This window comes from Pieris rapae, chromosome 17, assembly GCF_905147795.1.
Source record: "Pieris rapae chromosome 17, ilPieRapa1.1, whole genome shotgun sequence".
Classification (NCBI taxonomy): domain Eukaryota; kingdom Metazoa; phylum Arthropoda; class Insecta; order Lepidoptera; family Pieridae; genus Pieris; species Pieris rapae.
Window position 1 is genome coordinate 4,649,201 of NC_059525.1, and position 17,560 is coordinate 4,666,760.

The following is a 17,560-nucleotide window of genomic DNA, read 5'->3' on the forward strand; positions in this document are numbered from 1 at the left end:
TATCTACGATACGCTACAAGTTGTAAAGTCAGGGTGTCGAGTACAAATACATAATTAAATACTCTACATAGACAACACAGCAAAAATCAAGACGGAAAAGGAAGGCTGCGACAAAAATATCCTTAGAGGAGCAAGACAGGGTGACTCAACTGATAAAAATCACCCCAACTGTTTATTATTCTAGAAGAAATATGCCGAAAGTTACATTGAAATTTGACCCATCTGAGAATCGCGTCGAGACTTGTCCTATACAGCACAAGAATTACAACTTATGCTCTAGAACTAAATGCTTGTTAAGAGTTGGACATCCAAAAAACTAAACCCATGACCAATGGTTGGAATGACAAAATAGTAAAAATAGATGAGAACATAATAGATTATAATTGAGGTCAACAATATCCAACTATGATTTAACAACAAAGGAAATAGACAAGTTTATTGGAATTGCATGGAAGAGATATTGGTCCCTACGAAAATAAGTTATGAAAATTAGTCAAACAAGCATGCACATTAAGAAAACTTTTCAATACATGCATCCCAAATTTTACATAGGGCTACTAAACATGGGCACTTACCAAATAATAAAAATATTTAATAAAAAGCAATGGAAAAAAGAATTGGAAAAGAAGAATTGACAAAAAAGAATTGAGAAAACACAACTTAAAAGGTGGACTGATTAAATCACAGAAATAGCTAGAAAGTCACCTAGACGAAATAAGTATTCAATAAGGAAATATGAAGGATAAAGGGAGAGGCCTTTACCCGTAGACACACATAATCGCTTATCGTAGATCAACAATAACTATAATGTATATATTTTATATTTCTGATATAAGGCTATAAATAAATAAGAAAATAACAACAATTAATACTGTATAATATTTAAAGTATATATATTTAACATCTATACATTTGTCGTTTTAGTTGCGGAGCCTTAATTAAGAGGGCGTTTTGGTTTCTATTATTCTATTCCATAAATTATTTTAAACTAACCACAACCATAGATAAAGTAAAGAAATCATATTGTAAAATATTAAAGAAATATTTTACCAGATTAAATTCATACAAGAGGTTACGAAAATAAATACAATAAATTATAAATATTGTAATAGGAACATTCATAATTTTTTTCTTCGTAATTCGTATTCTATTATTTATTGAAAATATTATTTGTGTATGTATGTTATAATTATAAGCTAAATAGTTGAAAACTTGTTTACCATTAACTAAATAATGATATATGAATAATAATTTGTTTATTCACCAAAAATATTTGAGTAACACAATCTGAATGTTTTATAGGATGTCTCATAAAAAGTGTATTTTCTGTTCAAACACCTGTTGTTTTCTGTTTGGAATAGAAATGTAAAGATTAAGTTTTTGAATGGCATTCCAGCTTTGTACAGCATAGGGCACAATGCTTTCTAAAAAAATTATAACACAAAAACCTTAATTCTTATATTTCAGTACCCATTATGGCAGAGGTGGGACCATTTACTAGTACTACAGCATTTTGTGCAAGATGTGGATCTATACTACCTTTACTCAATGATTTTGGTCTTGTTAAATGCTATGCATGCAAATCGATTTATGAACCAGATAGTAAGTTCATACTTTTGAATAATAATGAGAAATCCAGTGGTGTCTTTTATGCTGTGGTGTATCTGCTTCATGATAATTATTCCATGAAATTTACTGATCCATATTAATAAAATGATAGAATGCTTTTAATACTAAAAAAGTGGATCACTATATCAGAGTACCAGATAGTGTTTCATAAATACATAAAATACAGATTATTTTAGTATGTGAAATGTTCTCTTTATTTCTAATTTTTGTCTAAATTTTCTTATAGATTTCAACAAGCTTAAATTCAATTACACTATTAACTTTAATACAGTGTCTGTCTTAACAAATGAAAATATTTTAAATTTGGACAATCCTGAAGGCCCAGTTGTTGAAAGGAAGTGTCCTAAATGTGGTTGTGATAGAATGTCATATGCTACACTACAGTTGAGATCGGCTGATGAAGGGCAGACTGTCTTTTATACCTGTGTATCTTGCAAGTGAGTTTATTTTTTCTAATTTAAAACAAAATAGTTACATAATATGTATGAAATTGGTATATAAAAATGTGTAGGATCTTATTTCACCACAATATTGAACTTCATACCACAAGTTATAATATAATATCAACTCAGTCCACAACACATATTCTACTCACCAGTGTTCAGTAGAAGAATTAAGTTGGAACCAAAGTATTTCTCAGTTGTTTAATATACTAGAAATCACATAATTGTTAAAAAAAAATAGATTTTTATAGTTTTTGATTACAACATAATAAATTTACAATTAGGTATATGAAAAATTTGTTAAATAATAATCTCAAATGGATGTGCAAACCAATCACTATACATTTTAATAAAAAACATGTGTCAGAAACACTTTATTGAAGTGTTACTAAAATAACTTTTGTGTTGCAGGTACAAGGAAACAGAAAATTCATAGTTATAAAAATCTAATGGGATATAAAAAATAAATAATATTATGTTTAAAAGTTTATTCAGTACCCTTAATTAATTTAATTTCTTATTTAGGATTTTGTGTTAATTTTTCATACCATAATGTAAACACATACAATCATCATCATCAACCATAAATCCATGAACATGCCAAATCTTAAACAACTGCCGTAATCTGTTACTTCTACACTTGAAGTAAAGGATTCAGAAATTAATAATTATGGATATGAGAACCTTGTCAGAAATAACATAAGAAATTAAAGATATGATTATTATAGTTCTTTCGAGAACAATGTCAAAGTTCAATTGTATTTATACACTACATATTAGATATTACTACATTAATAATTGTAATGATTTTAATTAATCTGATTTGAGATTATTTACTGTTCATTGTAACTATAATTTGTGACGGAGACACTGTTCATAATATGAAGCGCTTGCTGCTAAATTTTCCCGCGCTAAAAAATAAGCACTTGCGTTAAATAATTCATTTCAGTAACTATAATTATTTATAATCGTAAGCGGATAGGTCAGTGTTTAAAATAAAAGTTACAATTTCTGAACTACAATGAGCAATTCTCACGTAAGTCTCTAAAAATATATTAGTTTTAAATGCTTTTGAAACTAAACTATACTCAGGGAAATAGGAAAACTAGTCAGGTGAGGCATAATAATAGTTCAGATAGTAAATTTAAGTAGTTATAGCATAGTATGTATGTATTTACATCCATATATTCATATCATATTTTAGGAATTTTGATGCATAGGACTTTTTAAAAGTTATGAGTACCTACTTAATTTTGACGCGTTAGGGAAAAGTGAAGAGTAAATTTTTACAATGCGCGCGCACACCTTTACAAAAAACGGACACCCTGAAATTAGAAGTAGTCAACATTATAATTTTTATGCGTAATAGTAAAAATTTCAATGTATTAACTATTAAGTACATTTTTTCTATGTGTTTTTTTTCTACAAACGTAGAATGCAATGTTTGTATCTTGTTACGTCTAAGAACTATAATTCCTCACACGCGTTTTTTTATTTATCGTCGGTTTTCACATTTAATTTAAGGTATTTTCTATAAAGTTAACCACACCTATTGATAATGATTTTCTGTTGGTATTTTAATCAATTAAATAACAGTTCAGCAATATTGGTTATTAGGATACATATAACAATTTGTACTCATGACAACTCTGTGTTGGAAGGTGTTAGGCTTACAATACTGATTATAATCATAAATGGAGTAACTCAATGGTATTCGTACTTATTTTTAAATAACTAATAGTATTGTCTAAAGGTAAAACTAATCTGTATGTATTATTACGCAGGGCTTATGTCGCATGTATTAAATTGTGCGAAAATATTAAAAACAGGATCGCAATCGGGTTTACGATTGGCGTAAGACCATTTATACTTATATTGCCAGATTTTGCATAAATACTACAAGCCTGTTCATTTTATAGTTATATTGTTGTATGGTAAATACTTAAAAGGATTATTATGGTAAGTTCACAATTGAGGGATTAATTACGATTCTACAAAGGCGTTCTTGTATTTATTTCATTGCACAAAAGCTATTTCTCAACAAAGCAAAGGAATTCGATATTGTAACATAAATATCTCAACCAAAGCTGCACCTGATGTACGACTATACGAAAGAAAGTAAAAAAGTATTACATACTACGCCTACTACTATTTGGCCTAGTTTGTTCCATACAACATACGAAGTATTTTATGCTCTATAATATTAGAAATAGGACCCGATTTAGCCTGTAAATTTATGTATTTGTCAATCATTGTTGTGAAGATCAAAGACACCGACATCGTTCATTCACAAGACACAGGTGAAAACTTTCCGTTTGTTCGGCACGCGCGAACTAACAGTATATGTATGTTGGAAAGAGATACCAATACTATATTTGTATATAATTATAGCACGTGTGAAAAGGATAGACTAACTCAAAGCCGGAGGGAGAGAGAAATATTTTTGGCGGCGAGATGAGGCTGTAATTAATTTGATGAGCGGTGTACGCAGTTTGCTCATGTCATGATTAGTGATGTCGAGTTGTTGTCGATACCGATATATTAAAAGGTGCGTTCTAAGTTACATATAAATAAATGCTTTATATAATACATGTTAAAGTAACTCAAATGTGTATAATGTTGATTATATTATTAGTGACGACAAAATATAATATTCTGCTTATGCGTCGCATATGAAGATATAAAATATATATATAAGCTCCACCCATAATTTAAAACGCTTTCTAAAATTTATATTAAATATGATATGATTTTATATCAGTGCTTTGACAGAAACAAACAAACAAGGTGCGTTTGTTTCTTTGTGTTGTTTTTAGTTTCATTCCTTGGCATTTAGTTCTAATCAAAAAGTTTTGATTAAAAACCCTTTTATTTATGTTGTTGTACCAATAAGAAAGTTCATGAAATGAAAATATTTCATCGACATCGATACAGCACCTGCCTAGTAGCGGGGGCCGGGCGGCAGGTGCGTCCCAGACGCTCCGGCGCGCCAGTCTTTCGCGGCCGTTGCTCTGACCACACGTCGCGTTCTCTCGAACACATACCGACACGTGCGTGGCGCATCCCCATACCGTTTTATTTTCAATACGCACCCTGTGTTGTGTGTGGCGTTTGGAATTTCACTTCTTGCCTATTGGTAAGTAACTGTTAATTCGAAATCGATGTTTGCAACGGTGATTTGTGTGCCAGTGTCAATTTTTATTTCGCCCTACATTACGTGTTGATGAAAATTTCGTAGATTGGTATCTGTTGCGATAACAAAAGCATCGATGAAGCGCATATAAAAGACATCAACGTGTGTCGATGTGATTTTCCCAGTTTTTTAGCGTTTGCTTGAGAACTATCGCGACTTGCTTTTTCATTTTGCACTTTCATGCATTTGCATGGTTTAAAAACCAGAAGTTGCGAGGAACATTCGGAATGGCAATTTTAACATGAATGAATTTCGATAACACATAAATATTAATGAGATATAAGATATATTGGTCATGTTCAATCAAAAGAATTGGATCGTAAAATATTAAAATTAGAGAAAGCAGTTAATCCTTAATTAGATTTGTGGCAAATTGAATTTTATATCAGATCCAACTCTGTATCATTTAATCATCTGTCCAATAAATTGATATTCTGTAATCTATGATATATTTTCATTCATACATTCACCTTTCAAAATTGTGAGAATCAGCTTTATAGTTTCCTGAAAAGCTGAACCTGTCACCACGTTATATGAGTAACATCAATAGTGCCAAAATCTCACATAAGAGTTAAATTATATAGATCTGTTAACTTATTAATATTAATACCGCTATGGACTCCTGATGTACGAATTAAAGTCAACGGGGTCAAATACCAAGGTCTTTAGATATTAAAGAAAACTATTATTATTGATATCGTAAAAAAGTAAATTTTACTTTATACGGTCCCAGCCGTTGAGGTATTGGAGTCCTTCATAGTCCCACAGTGAACATTGCCAGCTCTACTTTTACACAGACTTCTATAACAATATTTGTGTAGAGCTGGCAATCACATAATTCTAGAAATGTATACTCTATACCTTCCTTTAAATATGAGGACAATTATATTATAAGTTTGCGACTTGTCACGGAAAATATAACTGTATCGCAGCGGAGCCGAAGGTCACTGCGCCTAATTATGATAAAAATCTAAGAAAAAGCTTCTCAATCAACAGTCCTTAATGACATGGATTTGTGTCGAATTTCAGATTACAGTTTTATATTCTATGATTTGAGCCAGCCGTATGCAAATCATTGTTGTAGCAGTTTTATGTCCTCCATATAATTTAAATAATATTGATAGCGCATTTAGGTCGCTGATATTGTTATTTAGAAATATTTGCATATGTTTGGGTCCAAATATTACACTCGCAAATGTAGTTTTGTTTCAGTATAAAGCACTTTTTAGGCATTCCGCGCACCATTTTCCGTTGATGTATTTACGTTCTGTGATATGTCTTATTTATAAGACGATCAGAAAGATTCTCGTAAACTTTTAACCACTGGTGCTACAACCTTTTTGGTGGGTTTCAGATATTTTCTAATTGAATTAACAATTTGACTAAATATGTGCATAATAATAGACATTCACTAACTCCAGGGCTTTGGTTCGCAAATTGTCTTTTATTAATGCATTCAATTATATATTACACGTGACAATTGACAACTGGATTCAAAATTCAAAGACAGTGTTAATAATGAATATATTACTTGTTTATATTGCATTTGTTTTAAAATGAATTAAAAAAGCATTCTTTTTAGCTTTAGCTAATATAAACAAAAATTTACTATTTTGAATGTAGAATTTAAAAAGTAATTGAGAGGTATCCACTAAGCTTCAATAACGTTAGAATTTAGAACCTGATTGTGGATATATCACACTGTAAATTAGCCTCAATGACTTAGGTTATGCAAATTAATTAAAGAGTGTCATATAAAAAATTAAAGAATTCAGTTCTATAAAACAGGAAGAACAGCAACATAGGACCGTTATTATTTTAACACAATTATAATGCATTATACAAGTAGGTTAAAAACTATGTGTAATTATCATCTGTGGATCGTTCACGCACAGTGGTCCGACACGAGCCAAGATTATTGGATTAAGTGGAAAGCGGTTTATGCCTTACTGTTTTAGGCCTGCCTAAGTTATGATAATATGCAATTAAAATATAATAAAATTATTAATATTTTATGTATAGCTCGTTGAACAAAGTACAGTCATTCCGTAACATGGAAATGGTCTGCGACTTAGAGGATTCAAATTATCTCGATAAAATTTACTATTTTTGTAAAGACATTGATAAAACACGACACTTATAGTCCTTACTTGGTACAAATCGATAAATGTTCTACAAATAATAAGGTGAGCAGTGTTGGCCTAGTGACTTCAGCGTGCGACTCTCATACCTGAGGTCGTAGGTTTGTTCCCGGGCTGTGGACCAACGGAGTTTCTTTCTATGTGCGCATTTAACATTTGCTCGAACGGTGAAGGAAAACATCGTGAGGAAATCGACATATCTTACCCAAAAAGTCGACGTCAGCCACTGGAGGCTGATCTCCTACTTGCCTATTAGATTTAAACAGATTCAGAACATCTGTGGACCTAAAGAGGTTGTAGCGCCACTGATTTAAAAAAAAAAAGGTAGATATTCATTCTTTCTGTAAATAAATCAACTCATAATATAATTAATATAATAAAGTTTTATAAACGTTCAGCAATTTTAATTGACCGCTTAAAAACATCGCTTAAATTATCAACTGAGAAGAATAAGCGTAAGTCAGATGTAATTATTCACAAGTGATTAGATTGCTATCTTTTTAATCGCACACTCAAATCTGATGCTGGTATGCGTAAATTATTATTGTTCATTTTTTTCAAAGACGATTTGAATTTAGAATTCTTTTTGTAGAGGTATATAACCTTTTTTGTGTGTATTGAGAATGTATAGACTAAACGAAATCTGCGGCTGTTTGCTCAAAGATATTATCACTTTATATTAATCACTCACGTACAATAAAAGAATAAATACTAATTAAATTCTATTAATGCTATGCTTATAATGCTCAAAAATGTACGTACACGTCTGGCTATACTTAACGGGATAAATTTTGACGATTTATGTAATCCCCACGCGTATAAAACTAAGATACCCTGAGTGATGATAGATATATAGATGGATTTTGACATGAATTAACCATAAGAGATAAACGTTAAAAATAGTGTTTCTGAAGACTAGAATTGAGAGAATAGGGAAAAAGATAATAGGGTCTTGAAATTAAACTTTAAACATATATCTTTCTTCATTTATAAAGGTTTGGTATTACAAAAGTATATACATCTAGACCAATATTATAAAACTCCATTTCCACTTATTAAGTTTGTTAAATTTAGACCTTGCTTGTCATTGGACGTTATGGAACAGCTAGATTAATAAATTTGCTGTTAGGAGATTAAACGCGCCATATTTAATCAGGACGGGTGCGAACCATTTAGATAGAAGTGAAAATGGCTTAACTAATATTTGAGATTAAAATCTAATAATTAAATGTCGCTTTGTTAAATAGATTTATATTGTATACAGTAAATAATGTTATTTATAATTGGTAGGTAAATTATTTATTACTTGTGTCAAAAATGTTTGAAATATGACGAATTAATTCAGGGAGTTTACGTATTAAAATTCGTTTTTATTCAGGACCTTGTATGGTAAATATATCTTTATTAATTATTTATTTATTATTGTCATCACGCCTGTCTTCCAAAGGTGTAGGCAGATACCACAGATCTTCACTTGCCACGGTCCTGACATAACTCTCTTGCTTCTCCACTATCATGATATTCACCAATCACCATGCATTCTCGTTGGTTAGATTGCTTTTAGCAAGTCCCTTCTCTTGTATCTCCTGGATGTGGTCCAGGTATGTACGATACGGTCTATCCGACCCGATATCATCGACGGTTGCCCTGTTTATATTAGTTCTATAAAGCCAAACCACATACGCTTTTGTATCTTTGTCATTACGTCGTCTCTTAACCCACACTGCTTACGTATCTTACGATTACTTTTAAAAATTAATTTATAAACTTGAAAAACAATCCAGACGGTCATATTTGTAAAGCGCCTTATTCGTAAGTCGATAAAATACAGTAGAGACAAAATGAGCGGTATTTCATGACGTATCTTAATTCGGTCCCTCGCTCGCGTCTAGCGGAATTCCATATAATCATTATTAATTTATTAATATATACGGAGCACAGCTCTCTCCAGTTTGTAGAGCTTATGCTTCGCTGAGCAAGCGCGTGATGGATCCTACACTATCGTACGAATTTACGTCGCTGAAATTTCTCTTGTATGTAAAATTTGTTCGTAAATTGAGTTGGATTTTTTTTAAATTTCTTTAATTGTACAGTTTATTTACCATTAGGAAGTACTAAAAATAAAATTTAATATTTATGACATTTATAAAAATACTAGCGGACCTGACAGACGTTGTCATGCATGCTATTTCAAGCGATGAGTATATGTATTAAATACTAAAAATAAAATTTTATATTTATGACATTTATAAAAATATTACCGATGTTGACGCGCGTGTATTTTAGTACGGATATCTTTAAACAAATTTGAATAAAGAACACTAAATATTACAGATAAAAAATTGGAACAATCATTTGTTCTCGAGACGCAATTATTTTTGTAACGAATTACGTGCTCAAAGTACGCGACTAACCAGACAAATGCGTGATTTGTGAAGTCAAATTGAATATCCGTAAAATTACACCATACAAATTGCCCAGATGGTGTCATGGCGGAAAATTAGTGTCTTACATTTGTTTTACAAAGGCTTAATAAAGTTATTGTCATTGATCGTCATTTGTTACAGTCTACATATTTTCTTTTACAGAGTGTAACGTTTGAGATTGAGGACTAAATGCAGATTATATTATATATACATGCTAATTAACTACTTCCGCTCTAAAGTTTATCTATTTAAAGGGCGTTCGATATTTGAATGAATTTGTTATTTTAACAACAGGTGACTAACGAGCAGGCATTTTGATTAAAGTACTAACCTCCGCCCATGGACACCTGCAACGCCGGAGGGCTTACGGGAATGTTAGCCTTGTTTGTCTTCAGGCTTAAAAAAAATACGTTATTTTTTTCTACGTACAAAATCATTATCTATAACTGTTAAATCATACCACATACGCTACATGCCAATTTCTTAATTCCGTAAATATAATTGTCAATATCAAACTAATTATCTCAACAAGTGCTAGTCCCGATGATTGATTCAACTTGGAGCTTAGTGAGCAAGTACCGTAATACTTGGTAACATAAGAACTGGCGAAACGACCGACCAAATATAGGAAACTTGTCTGTCGATTACCGATTGTATTTATTTTATACACGGCTAGAACATCACTTAATTTATTGTATAAATGGTATTGTTAGCGAAGCATGTCTATGGAATAGAAATGCGAACACTGAGAAACGGTTTTCGCAATAATATTTATTTACAAAAGCTTGACAACGCTCGCTGATACATTGGTATCATGAATGTTATACAAGATATAATGTGACCAGTACTTCTAAACATAAACATGGAAAATATATCGATTCCAAAAAAATATGGAAAATTGATTTCATAGTGAAGGCCTCCATGGAGACTCTCGAAAATCAGAATTTCAGTCTGGATATTGTCGAGTTTTTTCCAAACGCGTTCTGATAGGAAAATAGAAAATGGTGACCTACCTAAATTTTAAATACACTAGCATAAGAAATCATAAAAAAGTGTAATTAGGATAAAATGAAACTGAAGTTATTTTTAAGAGGATTGAATCAAGTGGTGCAATATTCTCATCGAGTTAATTCCATGGAGGTACTACCCTGTTTGGCGAGAAGTTCAATAAGGCCATTACTTTATACGGTGTTTAGCACTATAATAACCTTGAAGATGTTTCTTTTCGTTTAAATTCTCAATGTACACATAGGCAGACACATGTATGTTTCTATTTTTTTTTGGTGTTGTCTATTTTTAAGAAGCTTTGGATTAAAAGGTTTTAGTTTTATGTGATATCGTAAGATTTTAAAAAAATAACACAGTTTAAAAATTAAACTGTCTTAACTGTATTAATGTAACATTATGAATGTAACAACATACAAGAAATCTGTAGTTGCACTCTTTACCTAAAGCTCTTTCGTCTCTTTCTGTTAAATTGTGTGATCGCTGAGATAAAAAGAGGTACATAAGCAATTTGTTTATAAATAAGGGTAATAATACATACAAGATCTCGAGTAAACTGTGTGACTGACACGAATGACTGAGCATTTTTAAAGCATTTTTACCGCGCAACACTTCATGTGTGACAAATTGCCCCCCGAAGTGTTTCCGAACCAATTTGACTAAGGTTTTTCGTTGTCTGGCATTGTCCATGGGCAGCGGTATCACTTAACATTAGGTGAGCCTCCTGTCCAATAAAGAGACTTCTATGTTATGTAGAAATGGTAATGTAGCCAATAATTATACAAGTTTATTTTGTGTGCTGTGTTGTGTAAGTGCTGTTGATTGATTTCACTATATTTCTCTGTTTTTAATTAAATTTTAATATTTCGCTAAAGTCCAAGTACCTTTCTAGTCTAGAATCCAAGCCAAAGACTAAAAAAATACTTTATTTCGTTGTTACTGGATTTTTGTAAATAAGTGTCAGAAACTTTTACTTATCTTTACAACTAAAGAACTTCTTAAAATCTCAATTTTATGTTACAGTTTTCTTTAACAGTTAAAATGAAACTAGTAAGTTTAATATTTAAATTAATTTTACAGCGTTGTAAGTTCATTCATAGCCTCATAATAATATCATGAAAATATTAATATATCAATTTTATCACCCTATCATGTCAAACCAAAGTGTGGTAGGTACAATAGTTAGAAGACCAAAGGTAGAACCACAATTTTTTTTCTATAAATAAATGTATACATTTTTAATTGCCTAAATAATGAGTGAAAGAATGTCGCGTCTAGAGAGCCGTAAGAGAATGGGCAGTGGGCCGCTACGTATGAAATTAAAAATTATAACGGCAAAACGGTCTTATGAACAATTGTTCTAATTTTCCTCGGAATAAATGCAATAGCGCTCTCATTATCAAGTGGAGAGGCACTTATCATAAGCACTGTTGGCACGAACACGCAACACGGTATTTCATTGATAATTTAAAATCGGCTGTACTTTTGTATGAATTTATACTCATAGGTCAAATAAAACGCAGGCATACAAGTCATATTTAATTTCCAAAGTAAATACTGAAACAGAAACATAGAAAAAAAAAACATATTTTCTCTTAATTTTTTCTTTATTTTTGTCTAACCCAGTGATTCTCAACCTTTTTTTGTAACGGCACATATTAAATGATTTAAAATTTGGCGGCACACAAAGATAAAAACTATTTACTTACAACACACTCCATAAATAGTTTATGACAAAAGTTTTAAATATACAGAATAAACTAATATTTGCTTCAATAATAACATTAATTAAAAGTTTATTCCGGGATTAATTACAAGCTAATAATTAAAATATTTTTTTAATTGATATAATTTAATAATATTAACGTGATTTCGCAAAATTTGGCGGCACACTTCTGAAATTTGGCGGCACACAAAAGTGCCGCGGAACATAGGTTGAGAATCACTGGTGTAACCTAGGGACTAATATATTAAAAACGTATTAAACATTTCAATGTACATTTAAAATCCTTTTATAACTATATTCCACATAATCAATTAAAATACAATTGTCTATATTTCACTTATGTCGTCATCAGTCTTTAAGTTGACAGGCTTCGGCAGTATTTAGCAATCAATTGAATTTATTTACACTTAAAACACTGTCACAGCACACGCTGGAATTTAGAATATTATTTCTAAGAAAACCATATTTATTTTATATTTCAAAGTGTAAAGTGCATTTAATAAATGTAAAGAATTCATTTCTTCCATTAAAAAACCTAAGAACGCCTTCTTATTAAGATACAAGATGAATAGAGTTGTTGGTAATTGTCTTAAACTTATTATTATTAATAGCTTAGCAGGCGTTATATGCACCAATGTTACACCACTTGCGTGCGACTTAGAATTGTTTTATTTAAAGCGTTCGTGCCTTAAGACGCGTTGATTTTGAGTAATAAATATGCTGGTTGACTACAGCGCGCTTAAAAAATTACATTTTGAGAAATATTTTCTAAAATAATCAGGCATCCTTATACACAGTAACCAAAGCTCGCTCGATCGTTGAAAATCGCTGGATTAAATAGTCTAATGTTGCTTCTGTTTGTATACTAGACAGTACATACATTGTTCAAGTATAATTTATGAAGCCATAAGCATTGGCGATTCTCGTAAACACATGACAACATAGACAAGCTACCACTTAATTTTAAATAGACTTTCATAGACATTATTGTTTAGTTATAAATAACAAAATGATTACAGATATAAATATAAAAACAAGAATTTATGGATTTAATTTGCCTGTCTGTGCGCTAAGATCGTCGATTTTTAAGCGTCGTTCTTGTATAGAATTAATAGCTACCCGATTTAAATGCTTAGAAATTCATCGTAGTATACTTCTTCTCAGTCGTATTCTTCATTGAATGTAGCATTACTCCTGCTTCCCTGCTACTTCTCTCAGCACATCTGTTATGGGGGAAACACACCAGCGGGTTGGTGATCCAGGTTAGGCTCACGATGGACGATATGATAGCTACGAATTTCAAGTTGATCCAAGACTGATTGGTTCTAACATTACTTTATTTATTTCTTTTTAATCGGCTGTATCGATGGAGTTTGTAGGTAACTGGTATGCCATCATAGTCTGATCACCTACTTATTTATGAAAAAATAAATACAGATGCAATCTGAGGACTAGATCCATACAGCGTAATGCCATTGAATTATTATTGGTTTCTCTCATAAATCCGAACATTTTGCGTTGTTTAAAACTGATAAAACATTAATATAAACTCGATAAGAGTTGTCGAAGAAGATTCCATATTACACGAAATTATAAAAAGATAGTTCTAATCAGTTAGTTTATTTCTAATTTAACCAATGGAAAACTGAGTTGTTTTATTGCATAACACGGCTTAACCGCAGTTTTATTTTAATTAACGTTCATGTTTATCTTTGTTTATTATAATACTTATTATCTTCAATTATAAATGATACGCATAAAGTTATCTTGCATATTAGTAACAGTAGTAATAAAAGTCAAAGATTCGATAAACTTTTAACAAATGTTAGTTACCGGCTGGAATATTTGGTTGTTGATTCCTTCGCCATAGCGTTGTTAAATTAACGTTAAACTACTGCATTCGCTATCATTAAACCTGTGCCACGAAAACCTTTTAGCTATGTGCCTTAATTTACTGCATGTATTTCGATGTTTATTTTTCTTAATAGACAACTTATTAGTTGTCTATGTCTTCGCCGTCGACTTTTGGGTCTAAGGCAAGCAACCTGTCGATGTTCTTGTACATCAAGCTAGTGAATGTTATGGTGCACGTATTAAGCCACTAGTCCAATACTGATTTATTATTTCATACTCTATCGAAAAGGTAGGCTCTCCGTTAGAAATCTATCTCTATATTTCCACTATACGGATATTGACGCTTACGAATCTCAAATGAGGAAATACAAAATAATGGGTAAAATTTGCGGAGTGTTTATATTAATTGTATGTTCACTATCTTCTGTAAACATATATACTCATAACTTCACAAGCTATGAGTATATATGAACGCAGTCAGGTTATTAAGTTACGATAAAATCTAATCCCCGTTAGTAGATAGTTTCATGTTAAATGGTGGATGTAATTGAACAAGTCTGGATAAAACTACTATATATAGTAAAGTACATAAATTTTGCCATTTTGGAACCTACTGAGAGTGAGATTGTTATATTGATCAAGCATAAAATTGACTAAAAGTACTTAAATTACTATTAAAATCTTATATTCATTTCGATGTCTGCCTATTAGCAGTAACTATGAAATAATTAATTATTACACTTTATTGGGTTACACAGTTGGTACTACATTTAGATTAATTATGCAGGCAACGGGCCCTATTGCTAACAATAGATCTTTTCCAGGCTAGTAATGAAAAACAAAACGAAATACTAATAAAAGAACAAAAGGTAAATAAAAAAAACGGCAATGTAAAATTACTCAATCAAAATAATAATAAAAAGCTAATCTTAAGAGTCAAGAATCACAATGATCCATAATACATAAATATAATATACTTACAATCACAATATAATTAAAAAGTCACGATAAACCAGTGCCGCTACCACCTTTTAGCTATGGGCCTAAATTAATTCATGTCTTTCTATATTACGCTTAAACAGGTGGAATTATGGTAAAGTTTTAATATAATAAAAAAGGTAATTATAAATAATTACTCACTCAAAGTGAAATAATAATTCTATGTCGTTAATAGGAATTTTATTAATTAACGGTGGGTGTTTATTGTTTCCTATGATTGTAAATATGTCAAACAACGGAGGTTCACTTAATGGCTGTGTCATTGATTGAGGTTTGTTTCCTACCTGTAAATAATTCTTAAAAGGGATTGATAAACTTTGTATTACTGTTGACTTATAATTAGATATTTATTTAATACAACTAATGTTGTGTATTATTGTAGTTCTATTTACCATTTTACAAACAACGTTTTATGATAGTAATAAATTAACAATACAAAGGCAAACTTCACGTGTATTTCATATTTTATATATTGAGCCTACTTTTTTAGTTGCCACACACCAACATATGGAACATTTAGAGGAGATATGCTTACACATAGATATTGTTCGCTATTCTAGAAAAAACCGTAAGTACAAAATAAAACTGAATGTTTTTTTCAAAATTAACTTCATTTTTCTTTCTAAAACCTTCCTTAGAGTTCAAACATAAAAAAAATATTTGGTCCGTAGATGTCTACGCGATTTTCGCGAGCTTTTTGTCGCCACTACCCTGTTTCATTTAAACAATCCATATCTAATTAATTTTCCTTAAAATTGATAAAAAAATAGAATAAAGACGTCACCTATCGATGCTAGAAGCCACGTGTGGGTTATCGACTTATAAGCGGTCTTTTCTTGAAATCTTTTTTATATCAATCAATATCAGTAGAGCTTTCTGGTATCCGAGAAATTTATTCAATTGCATAACATTAAAGTAATTTTAAAATATAAACAGAATTTCTTGATTATATCAAATTGATATTGCCAATCGAATAGCGGAAACCATATCCAATTACTAGCAAAGTCTTTGATTCACGATAGATGATGTTATCACTTATACTTGTTTCTGTCTTTATTTGCAAAACGCTAGTGACTGTTATAAAATTAATTCTTTGGAGTATTTTGGGAAAAATAATAATGAATGAAATAAGTGCTTCGTTTGGTCTTCAGAAAATAGAAATTGTATTTTCTCCAACTGAGATTTAGTTCCCTTCTAAGTACCTACTCTTGGTCCATTAAAGTGCAGGAAGGCATGAACAAAAAAAAATAGTTACTGCTTGGTACAACTCCTCGCTCACCGAAAAAGTATCACAATAAAAGGAGAAAATGCCACCAGCATTAAATGTGCACAGCCACAGGGACTAAACTTGAATATATTATAATTATTTGTTTATTTGCGTATCTTCTTAATCAATGAAATGCTTGAAAAGTTTCATTCAAAATTAACTGCTCCTACGAATTTGCTTTCGTCTCATATGATTTTTTAATTAGCTTTTTAGTAGCTACCTAACATACGGAACATTTTCATATGTTTCCGTGCAATGTTTCAAATTTTTTGCTTCCTAAAAACCTTTCTCAGTGTTCAAGAAATCAACATAAAACTTGCTGTCTTTGGTTAGTCACATATTTCGCGATTAATTTATATTTATTTATAATAATATGTTTTTTTTTAAAATAATCAACATATATCTTTAATCTCGTATTCATAATAATGAATTTTTATTTGTTTACTATGTTTCCGAGCGCATCGTAGATCTGTTGAAAATACCTCAAAAGCATGAACAATGCAATGTCATGGTGACTTAATCGGATCATAGATAACTAACGGTTAACTTATTGTATTAAGGGCTTGTTTATCTCAATTTTAAAATCGTTTTGTGCAATTCGTAGTCGGTCACGCACTGTATGGAATGTATCGAAACATTGAGTTCAAGAAAACTATTACGGTTGAACAGTTCTTGACCATTGAAACACAAGTAGAAATGTGACGGTCCCTTACTCTTTATAAAACCTTTTTTTAGTTTTTCTAGCTTGAGAAAAATATCTATGAGTCACATTTGAAAATAGAACTCGAGTTCATAAACTAACATTACCTCAAAGTCAATCGTAACATTACCGCATCTTGGGAATGTTTCTTGTATCTGCATATCAAGTTTCTATACA

General features: G+C 31.0%; 2 protein-coding genes across 5 annotated transcripts in view; both read left to right on the top strand.

Annotated features, from left to right (window-relative positions):
* Window positions 1-1,023: 1,023 nt before the first annotated feature.
* On the top strand, window positions 1,024-2,511 carry LOC111003793 (DNA-directed RNA polymerase I subunit RPA12). Of its 4 annotated transcripts, none has more exons than XM_022274479.2 (4): window positions 1,024-1,174; window positions 1,468-1,602; window positions 1,856-2,066; window positions 2,484-2,511. In XM_022274479.2, exons 2-4 carry the CDS (start codon window positions 1,476-1,478, stop codon window positions 2,506-2,508), a joined length of 363 nt encoding a protein of 120 aa, XP_022130171.1. In that variant the 5' UTR covers window positions 1,024-1,174; window positions 1,468-1,475; the 3' UTR covers window positions 2,509-2,511. The 4 variants fall into 4 exon arrangements, with proteins under 4 accessions (XP_022130171.1, XP_022130173.1, XP_022130172.1 ...); XM_022274481.2 differs by having other exon boundaries at window positions 1,036-1,071; XM_022274480.2 differs by having other exon boundaries at window positions 1,043-1,178.
* Window positions 2,512-5,074: 2,563 nt separating this feature from the next.
* LOC111003805 overlaps window positions 5,075-17,560 on the top strand; it is a 73,819-nt gene continuing 61,333 nt past the window's right edge. The window contains exon 1 of the mRNA XM_022274503.2: window positions 5,075-5,208. The gene's annotated coding sequence lies outside the window, so the exon portion shown is untranslated. The remainder of the gene's footprint in view (window positions 5,209-17,560) is intronic.

Coding starts and splice junctions, on each gene's coding strand:
- LOC111003793 (XM_022274479.2), top strand. CDS start 1,476: ATGGCAGAGGTGGGACCATTTACTAGTACTACAGCATTTTGTGCAAGA. Junction 1,603..1,855: donor ATCGATTTATGAACCAGATA/GTAAGTTCATAC, acceptor ATTTTCTTATAG/ATTTCAACAAGCTTAAATTC. Junction 2,067..2,483: donor TATACCTGTGTATCTTGCAA/GTGAGTTTATTT, acceptor TTTGTGTTGCAG/GTACAAGGAAACAGAAAATT.